This window comes from Trematomus bernacchii, unplaced genomic scaffold (genome assembly GCF_902827165.1).
Source record: "Trematomus bernacchii unplaced genomic scaffold, fTreBer1.1, whole genome shotgun sequence".
NCBI lineage: Eukaryota > Metazoa > Chordata > Actinopteri > Perciformes > Nototheniidae > Trematomus > Trematomus bernacchii.
This window is the reverse complement of record NW_022987828.1, coordinates 4027527-4038833: the sequence shown is the minus strand read 5'-3', so window position 1 is coordinate 4038833 and position 11307 is coordinate 4027527. Positions and strand designations below refer to the sequence as shown.

Here is an 11307-nt window from a genome sequence, read left to right as displayed (position 1 = left end):
ACAATCTATCTATATGTAGGCTACCTGTGCTATGCTAACAATCAGTTTCTAATCATAGCCTACATTTTCCAATATGGTGTAAAGTACATTTACAATTTTGAGAGACGTGTAGGCTACTTTATTTGAGTATTTCAATTGTTTGCTACTTTGTACTTCTACCCCACTACAATTCAGAGGTAAATGGTGTACTTTTACTCCATCACATTTATTTAATACCTTTAGTTACTTTGCACATTTTGATTAATGATTTGAATGATAAATATCACTTAAAAATAACTTTAGTTACACCTGGAGTAACATTCAGTAGCTACCCTACAGTATACAAAGTAATTAAAACTAGCTGCACCTTTACCAGCTTTTATAAACACATTAATGCATCCCTAATTATAATAAAAACATATCATATATTATTTTGCAGAATGAGTCATTTTACTTTTGGTACATTTTGGTGCGAATACTTGTGTACTTTTACTTGTGTAACCTTTTGAATGCAGGACGTTTACTTGTAACATAGTATTCCTACACTATGGTAGCCTACTTCTACTTTTACGTCAGTACAATATCTTCTTCCACCTCTGCATATAGGGTATACAAAACCAAATCTGAACAAATAGACTACTATTTGAATAAGTTAAAGTAAAAGGGATGCTCAGCATTGTTTTCCCTCTTCTTCAGCTCCCATATGGTGAAGGAATGTGTTGAACAGAGGAGCAAGCCATATTGTAAATAACATAACATTTCTTGTGAAAGTTGTATTGTTAGCAGCTTACACACAGACAGTACATGATCCCCAGCAGTGGTGGGACACAGCCCGTCTGAGCTGCACTGGGCGGTCTGCACGTCGCCCCTCCCCGCTGTGTGCACCGCACTCGGTGAACACGGAACTGGTACTCCATCTCTGCAGACACAAGAGGGAAGGTGAAACGCTGAAGACATTATCGTTTTGGACTGACTGGCGTTTGTGTTGTCATTAACGTGAGTAACCGAGCCGCTTCTATGCTAAGACAGCCCTCTAACGAAACTCTATGTAGCCGACGAAATAGCCTTTGCATGAGCTAATAGTGTACGTTTATGCTAATGCTCACTGTTAGCTTGCTAGCTAGCTGGTGTTAGCTGTCGTACGAAATAATTATCGGGGTGCTGGACTCGCTAGCTAAGCTTGTGACATTAAGAAGTAATGCGCATTTAGGATTGGTATTGAAAACATATTAATGGTTAAAAGACAGCGAGTGTAACATTACTGGAGGCTGTTGTCAACCACGTTAACTTAATGCTAAAAACAAACATTGGGGTGCTTGTGCTTCATTGGAACAACTTTGGTGCTTCGGGTGTCCACTCTGACAGGTCAAACACATCCCTTATTATAATGCAAAGATTATGTTTTTTTACCGCTGTTATGTTATATTTACCAATTAACTTTAGCTGTTGATGACTGTGTGCAGTGTTGTTGTCAAAGACCCTGACAGCGACACACTGGTGGGGATCATAAAATCATGTCAGCCACACCCCTCATGAAAACGCAATGGGTGCTCATATGGGAAGATTGTGTTTACGTTATATGGTTAGATAGTTCTGAAAAGAAAATATATGATCTCTCTTAGACAGGTTCGTTTATTTTTGGCTAACCTGTGAAGTAAACTTATCTTACTTTTTAACATTGATGGTATTCTCCCTGGACCTCAGTTTTTGGTTGTGTGTCTCACAAAACTAGCTACCAGGGCATTACACAGAACCTAGGAGGTTTTTACAGCTTGTGTTTGCTGCCCCTTTTGGATTTCTTTACCTGCAGTTATGTCACAGTTCTAACTCTTAGGTTTATTATACACCTGCTATTCCAGTTAGGCGGATAGCAATGGCTATCCAATGAGTCACCACGCTTTGAAAAGGACCAAACCTTTGAGTATGATTGACCGTTGTCTGTTTACAACTGCATTTTATTTTATTTTGAATAGTCAACATTCTAAACAACAGATGTATGGGGATGATACATTTTATAAATCACCTCATAAGTTAGTTGTCATAATTCACAAGCAAGTGACAGACCTTGGTAGAAGGTAACCATATCAACTTTTCATTATCTTTGCACCCGGTACTTTTGGCAATAATCCACTCCCACTGTTTAAATCTACGCTTCGAGGCAAAAAACATCCCTAGGCAACAGAGGAACTGCAAAGTTTAGTGGCTTGGAACAGCACAGTTTACTATTGTTCGAGATGAATGCATCACTAGTTTCAACTCGGGGCATAAAACATAATTTTAAGTGCCCCAGGCTGTTAGGGTGTCCCACTGCCCGCTCCTTTGCTGTCCCTTTTTGTTTTTACTGGATGTGATCATCCAAGTACCGGGCAGTGTTCACACAACATAAACACTTATCTTTCTCATGGGGCATCTCAACGTTTCACTGTCAGTAAAGTCAGAGATGACACCTCAGAGATTGGACTGATAAATGACAACAATAAGGATGCCTAAAGGAAGGTGGTGAGGGACCTATTAATGGTTGAAAGGATACAACCTATAGATATTAAGAAAACTAAAGAGATAACGTTGATTTTAAGAAGCCCTAAAACGTTCAGCCACCAGTTCGCAATCCGCAACATCCCTATTGCTTTTGAGCAAATATGTCTTATAACTGTATTTATGAGGTCCCAGCTCAGTTTCAGGTCCCAGTATTCAGGCTGAATGTAACTCTGGACTGTGCTGTGGGACTGGCTGCACTGAATGGCTTTTTAAAATGTTAACCAAATGAATGCCTTTAAACACTTGGCTTACTATGAAAGGATACAACTGGGACAGCCATATGCTGAATAAGCCATCCTTTATTCTAAAAGGTAGGCATAATTGGATGTAAAATATGATCGTCATTGGCTGGGATTTGCCGTGTAGGTAATATATGCGTTTGATCAAGACAGAGAGATGCTGATAACTAGGGATGGGTATCGTTTGAAATGTATCGATTCCGATTCCGGTTCTGCTTATCGATTCCGGTTGTTATCGATTCCCCGTTTCGATTCCAAAATTGTAAAAGAAAGAGGTCAAACGTTTAGATAACAAAAATATCTTTATTCTTTTAAGCTTTAACTGACATTTTTACAAATAAAAAATATACATGCAATACAAATGTATTGCACAATAGCTGTGCTTTATTTTAACTGAGCTATGCCTGTGGCAAGCTATTAACAGGCATTACACTGTGCCTAGTCTTTTTCTTTTTTAGTGTAGTGGAGCCTCACTTTAGAGAGTTTACCGCGATCCATCTTTGGTGTTATGAAGTGACTGAGCTTGTGAACTGTCTACGGGAGGGCAGGGGGAGCCTCGCTGCGGGGCAACTGTGGACCTCTGTCGCCTGTCAGCGCAACTTACATGATGCCGTTTAAAAAAATTAAGGGCGGTGCCGGCTGTCAGCGTACCGAGCCGACCGTCAACGGCCCGCTGACGACTGGCCGTTCTGTGATTCTCCAGAACACACAGATGGCCAGTCCGCCCTTACCCTGTATTCCACCGGGTCACCGCGGCGCAGACGGACCTGGTGGAATACAGGGTCTACCGCGTTTAGGAACCGTTAAGCAGAACCTAAATTGTGTATTTTGTATGGGTACCCGGCCGGTACCCGGCATTTTCTTTTCGGTTCTCATCTGGAACCGAGTTTCGGTTCCCAACCCTACTGATAACTCTTTTCAATTATATAAACAGTGGGATTTTGTTCTAAATGTGGCAAACTGTTATGGATGTCTGTTGCTTCATGGATGTAGAACAAAGACAAGAAAGGGTGGATCCAAGTGACTGTATAACTGGATACTGTTCTAAGAGTAAATCTCTAAGAAGCAGCTTGAGAAATCTTTTACCAAAAATGATGTCCATCAGTGACCTTTAAAAAAAAAACGTTCAGTATTTATTTGGTTTATATCTGCTACCAAATAAAATGTATTGTTTTCTTTTTTGTGTTATATATTTCCTTAATCTCCGCAAGCTATTGTCCATTGCAATGTGTGTTCCTGTATTTTTTTTATGCAGAGATGTCTCCACCAGAGATAATGGGTAACCTAATTCATTAATAAGAGTCATTTTATTACATACACGTACAGTTGGATACAGATAAAGGAGTTTCAGTGTGGTTCACTGCTTTTAATTCAAGATAGCTTTCACGTTCCCTGAGTTCCCTTTCTAGACAAAAAGTTCTGACAAGCTAATGAAACGAAATAGCATTGGTTGGTCTCAGCTGTAAAAATTAAATCTATTTTTTGTGCAAGCTCCAAGGCCCCCAACTGGGGATTTCACAGATCATGGGTAACTTTGACTTTGATAATTATTTAATTTCATCTCAGCTGAATGGGCGGTCCTCAGCTGCTAGCTTAGAGTCATACAGTCTGTGTTTGTGTTTGTTTGTCCCAATGCCTCTAGTGTATTAGGGCTTTTCTAGCATATGTGTGTACGTTTCTGTGGCAGAAATAAAAAATAAATAGTTTTCACAAGCAGATCTGATATGGGCATCAAAACATTATCTCAGGTCAGATTTGGAGAACTGATCCAGAAATGATGGCCTTCATTCTCATCAATTCCATTTTGTAATTTACAGATATGGCTAATTGTTCATGTTGTATGGTACTGACATTATATTTGATTATATTTGGTGGAAACATTTTATCCAAAGTGACTTAAAATGATTTCATTTAAACCATATACTGTAGATGCATGACAAGCATATTCATTGTAAACCAATTAGCATGTTCAGTGCCACAATGTAAGCGCTAAGATATTTGTTTCTTTTGTGCCATCAGCTTGCATTCAAGTTGTTCTGTTGCATTGGAAAGCTTTATTCCTTTCCCTTATTTACATAATATCTGTGGCACCAGTCTCTTAGCGTCAGTCTTCAGCTTCATACAAAATGGTACGCAATGCATGCATGCTTGCGGTTCCCCTCAGTCCCAATTGCCATGGGCTGCCGAACACTCCAATTAGCATACGCCATGTCTTAGTCTGTCTTTCTACCAAATCAGTTTGGCATCCGTGTCTGAATTGTTAATAGGATATCGACAGGTGGCAGCTTCAGGCCTCAGTGGGATGAACTCTTCAGTCCCATCCTTTGTGCCACACGGGAGCTACAGATGCACACCAGTAGCCCCATTGCTTAATATTTAATCATCTTTCCATGACACAGATGAATGAAGCACCACTATGGTTGAAAATTAAGTTCTGGAGCTTAGCTGCACTGGTGGCAATTAGTTTTATCCCGTCTTTCTGTTGTTTATTAATTGAGGTGTGAGGATTGCAGGACATTTTATGCATTGATTTTTAAAGGTATGGTTTTTCCTGCAGAGCCGTTTGAAGACACATCCCACGAGTGCACTGCTATTGTTCTAAGCTTTGTCTCTTGAGATGATTGTTGATTAGTTTTGTGGCCAAATTGTCCAAATCCTTGCCTAAGACTTACACGACTTTCTGAAGAGGAACTGTTCTTAGCATAGTTGTAGCTATGTGCCACTTCTACAAGAAGTTCAGATGATATGTGTGATGTGTAGTTTGAAACTGTTTTATACTTGATTAGCCATCAGCGCATGACTTTTTTTTCTATCCTCACATGCTGGAAATCACCAAAACGAAATTGTTGTAAATTTGTATACAGTACAGTCCTGTTATAAGTAGCAGCTTTTTCACCACACCCTTTTTTTCTTTACTTCCCGCAGGATGTTCCGCTTGCGGGCATTGTCCGCAGTTTCGGTGGGGCTAACGCAGTTGACCCGCCGTTACAACAGTGGGGCTGTGCGAGGGTCTGGCCAGAGGAGGCTGAAGCTGGCTGCCCTGGCTGGGGTCACTGGTGTGTCTGCCAGTGCTGGACTGCTCTGGCAAAGGTAAGTCTGAGCCCAGAATTACCTCTGCTGTGCGCTTATGATGAGTAGTACTGGGATAATGATAATTGCCTTCTATTGTCATTTTAAAGAGTATCAATCAAACTTGCTCAGCAACCCCAAACACAGTGTTACTCACAACGTCAAATCACTGGGATTTTATTTTCCATGCTTTCTTTTAGCTGCATTTTGTTCTTGTTTCTTTGACTGGACCATGCTTCTCTTCACACATGACTTCAGGCTTTATCTGGCGTGGAGCCTATTCAACAAGCAATCCTTGATCCACATTGAGTAAACTAGGATTTGCTCGCGGTGCAGTTTTTGATAGGAGTTTTCTTTTTTAGCACATGCCAAAGTCGATTCCCCTCCGGTACACACAAATGTTAGGGAAACCACCCATTGAAATTGCTTACCTGCATTTCTGTTGACATGCCAAGCCACCACCCCAGGAGTGTCACATAATGTTTTTATGGCTATTCATTACTAACGAGGCTTGTTTAGTTAAGGCAAAGCTAGGGAGAGTTTTGACGTTAGAGCTCTATGGGGACAGAATGACTGTGCAAGAGGCGGAGTGATGGATGGGGCCTCAGGGCATTTGAGACTGATGGGACGAGACTGTTCCAGGCCCTCACCCTTCATTCTCGCTGTGTCTCGTTAAACTGAATTATTATGAACCCAAGACAGACTCTGCTATTTATTATTATTATTCCAATTTTCAATTTAGTCTGAAGATGGTCAAGTGGGAGCTTGCCCTGGTAGACCTCTCAGCAAGCAAAACACAACACAGCACAAAATCTCTCTGACTCCCCCAGAATCATAGCTGCAGAACAAAGTCAGCCACACACATCACCAAATCTACTTCAAGAGCAAAACACAAAATGATATTGCAATACATTTGTCTTTGTAAATGACATAGAAATGTCTCCCTTGTATCCTTCTAATTCGTTTTTTTGTTGAAAACTAGAGCAAATAATGAGGCGGGGCCTTCCGTTCAACACTTTGAGCAAACAGCCGGAGAGGGGGTGGATTTCGTGAAGGATGCCGATGCCGAGACGGAGTCGGAGAAATCGGTAGAGGCCAGCAGCGGAGACGAAGAAATAACGGAAGGCGGTGAGGAAAAAAAAAAGAAGCAACGCTCTGGATTCCGTGACCGCAAGGTAATCAATAAATAATCAACATTCAACTGTTCACTTATTCCAGTAGTTAATTCACCTCGAAATGTGTTTTGAAAGCCCTCCCAATCAATGATCAGAATGCAAACGCCAGTATATTTTTTATGGAATATTTTACGAACAAAGGAATCTGCACGCATTGTGCTGTCGTACAGATTTTATTGATGTTAATTAGGTACCAGGTGACAAAGGACAGCCCGAAAAAAAAACAAGGCCCTTTGATATGGTGCGAAATACACAGTGTGTAGTTCTATATATTACCGTTGGAGGACCAGGAAGAAGGAATGAGGAAGAGTTTTGAACTTTGGATGCAAATTTCTCAAAGGAAATGTGATGCAACAGTACATATGGGTGTAGCTGTAACAATTGTGCAATCACTCTTGCCTCAGCAGCAGCCTCAGCCTGCTGAAAGCATATACAGCAGACGTCTAGGGAGCAGAACGTTTTAGTGAATCACAGCACTGCAGGACTCACTAGCGTGTTGGTAAAAATAGCTTGTTTGTTCCAGCTCGCTCAGTACGTACAATAAAGAGTCTCTGTCTAATAAAGTTTGCTGTGTGAAGTTGTGTGCAAATCTTCAAAATGTGCATCTGTTCTTCAAATGTAGATCATTTGTTGTTGAGATTGTGGGTACTTCCATATGTTTTTCTTTATTTTTGTCTGAAAACACTCAAATTACTAAAGTGCAAAATTATGTAGCAAGAGGGAATTTCCACTCAGATTTTCATGTTCAGTGCTTTCCCCTTCTTACTTTGAAAAAGATCTGACACTTGCAGAAAAATCTTTGAGAAACTGTAATAAATAACTGGTGTAAGTTGAAATTCACCCCCTGGTTTTAAATGTGCAATTTTTGTAATGGAGAAGAGATTGCATCAATGGCTGAAAGCTTTAAAACCAGGCTAGAGTCTCCATCAGTGTGGGTGATGCTGCGATCAGTAGCCTGTAAATCTGAGAAGATGAGATGACATCGTATCCTGGGCTTTCTGTCAGCATTTCCACATGACTGTGCCATAACCTCTCATCCATACGCTGATGGTTGCCTCCTCTGAGGGACACACTCTTGGTGATTCCCCCATGGACCAATAAGATCTGCTTAAATGGGGGAACCAACAAAGAGGCACGCAATCATCGCTACAGGCGCGAGAAGAGAATCCTTTTTGATGAAAGTCTGTTTCTCACTCTTTTTCTCATCAAGTTGGAGTGGATAACGGCTTCAAGAAGTTGAAGCTGCGTAACGTATTTTACTTTCTCTACAGTGGAGTTTGTGTGGCATACACAATCATTCAGTGTCACATCAAATAACGGTCTGTGTGGATTAGTGTAGCTCAGCTCGATTCCCAACCCGACACCGCTGTAACAATTTCCCAGTTTTGCTGCATTTGTTGGAAACTTTCTGCTGAAAAGCAAATGGCAGAGTCAAGGCAAACATTGACGTGGCTAATGTGTGTAACAGAGCTGAATGATTTAGTCATTTCCAAAATGTTGGACTCTGGTTTGTCATGCTGTTAGCCTTATGTGTGGTTGTCACAGCTTTGTGTGGCCATGATAGTTCCTGCAGTCTCTTTTGTTAACCTGTCAGTCTCGATGCTGTTGATAACACTATTTCCTGTTTTGATTACGGGATGCTTGAGTCGGGAGGTTAATATACTTACCCCCCCCTCAGTCCATCAACTTGTTTTTCTCTCACCACCTGCTTCTTTATTCTGATCACTTCTTCACCCTCTTAACTCCACTTCAACTCATTTGACTTTCACAGGATTGGATAGCTGGATCTTGATTTGGTTGATGCTGAAGTATGTTAGAGTGGTGCTTCCGCCGTGTGATCATTAATTGTGGTTCCTCTCTGCTTGGCAGGTGATGGAGTATGAGAACAGGATAAGAGCCTACTCAACCCCAGACAAAATATTTCGCTACTTTGCCACGCTGAAGGTCATCGGCGAGCACGGTGATGCTGAGGTTTACATGACGCCGCAGGACTTCATACGCTCCATCACTCCTAACGAGAAGCAGCCTGAGAGTGAGTCTCCTCTCCTTCCTTCTATATGCTTTGCTTAGGCATTATCACTGACTCAATCACATGATACAGATAGTTTCTATGTTCTTAATTACGTTTTTCTTTATCGCTTTTGTGTGTTTTTTAGATTCAGGTACACTTCTTTTTTTGCAATTCTTTATTTAGAAGATAGTTGAGAAAAGTCCACCAGTTACAATGAAATAAACTTGCAGTTACAGGAAGTAATAAAGGTTTGTGATAAGGGAGCAGTTGGAATTGAAATCCTCCCCTCAGGTACATTTTTACAACATATACTTTATGTAGATGTACAATGGCATCGCTACTTTTTTCCACTCTACAAGTAAAGCTAAAAGATCCCCTATTGGAGCCAAAATCTGCACAGTAGTGCTTGGGGAGCTCAACCTTAGTATCTAGGTCCCACCCACACACCTGCACGATCCAATCACAAGCCAAGCAAAACCACAGCTTTTAGCACAAGCCACCTAGTTGCTCTGCTAGCACCACAGTAGCTTTGGCTAGGATATCTCTAAAATACATTTATGTTCAAGTTGACACCTGTTAAAGTACAGACTTGTGATTGTTATAGAGAGTTAAAGTAACAGCTCCTCTCCCTCTCAAGCGTCCAAATTTGGAGCTAATTAATTCAGACACAGTTATCAATCATAACGTCTGGCATCAGATTTATAGCATCAAATAAGTGATTAATACGAAATATTTCATTAAAATCAACACTTGAGTATGTATCAGCTTGACAAGAACCACTATTAAATTACAGAAACTGCATAATATTTTACCTGTACTTTGACTTTTTTGTTAGGCCAATATCGCATTAGCTAACATGGATAGGGCAGGGTATTATGACCTATACTGTAGCCAGCCGCCATGCCTCCATCTTTATATACAGTCTATGGTATGGATTCTTTATCTCATCCGAGATTTGTATCTCAATTACACCCCGACAACCTTTCTGAAATTATATTACACAACATAGCCTCCACCCCATGTTCCATCCATTTTACAGGGACACCACGCTTGGCAGTTCCAGACTCATGGTATAACGATCCCTCTGACTGTGCTTACAAGTATGAAGGGAGGCGTGGAGGGGGGGGCGGGTGACACGGCTGTCCGATCGTGCTGAGTTGAGGGACTTACAGCACAGCAGTTGGTCTATCAATTAACAGGTTCAAACCAGAGCAGATCTCAGGCGTCACACATGGAGCCAGTGAGAGATATTTGATCTCCAGCCATGGGAGGGTTGGAAAGGCAGTGAGCTTAACTTGGCATGGACATGGATCCGCACCACTATCATCATTATCCGGTTAATCAACACTAAAATTATTTAAATTTGTGTGAGATTTATTATATGGCATTATATTAGCCTCCTTCACAAACTTGCGGTTTAATGCACAGTGTGTGAGGATTATTACGTCCAGCACATTCATCCACAGTACATGAGGGAAGCCTGCAGCAGCGCTTAATAAGGACTTAGCAGGGCCTGTCACGTCTGCACTGCCTTTCCTGCTCACCTCAGCACTTCCATCTGTTAACCATGCTCAAGACTTGGCCCAGCTTGGCCCCCATTGGCCTTCCTATCTTAGACCCAGTACTGCTTCCACCCACGTTATGATTCCCCAGTTCTTCCTTTCTCTTATCCTGCCTTTAGCACTACCAAAACACCATTTAAGAGCTCTGTTGGATGACAGAAGGTTCAGTAAAGCAGATGAAAAAGCCAAGAGAAGGTTACTTCATGGGCAGCCACTTTAGTCCCCAACCAAACTGAGGTTAACCAACAAACTCCAAGTAGTTCCAGTCAATTAAAGAAATACAGGGACCTGCAAGATATGAGACAATTTCACATGTCTATTTAACATATCCAAATAACCTCACAAAAAGCAACAAAAAATGATTTGACAACTTTGTGACGGGGCTATACAGTTATTTATATTAAAAAATGTTGACGAATATGGAGACGCAGACTTGCAATAGGAATTTCTAAATAAAGGCGTAACTAAAATATGAGCGGTATCAATGTTTTCCCTGTTTATAGATGATATTGGATCATTGAATCTAATCATATGGATGTAGTATTTTCCCTATAACTTTAGCAGAATTGACTGTGGAACAGTTTGAAATCCTGGATAGACCAGTTTTGTCCTTTCAAATGTGACAGACCTTGTTTACCCAGTATTTAGTCATGAACTGTGGGCTTAAGCTCAGTGATCCAGACCCAGAAATGTGAATCTCCCCTTAGGTGGAGACTTGAAGTTAAAGGATAATT

At 41.0% G+C, this 11307-nt stretch overlaps 1 protein-coding gene across 3 annotated transcripts in view; it reads left to right on the top strand.

Moving 5' to 3' along the window:
• The first annotated feature begins 827 nt into the window (after nucleotides 1–827).
• micu1 (mitochondrial calcium uptake 1) overlaps nucleotides 828–11307 on the top strand; it is a 38415-nt gene continuing 27935 nt past the window's right edge. For all 3 annotated transcript variants that reach the window (XM_034152049.1, XM_034152048.1, XM_034152047.1), the window contains exons 1-4: nucleotides 828–975; nucleotides 5682–5846; nucleotides 6808–7000; nucleotides 8870–9032. In XM_034152049.1, the coding sequence (XP_034007940.1) occupies nucleotides 5683–5846; nucleotides 6808–7000; nucleotides 8870–9032 (520 nt within the window). In that variant the 5' untranslated portion in view covers nucleotides 828–975; nucleotide 5682. The remainder of the gene's footprint in view (nucleotides 976–5681; nucleotides 5847–6807; nucleotides 7001–8869; nucleotides 9033–11307) is intronic.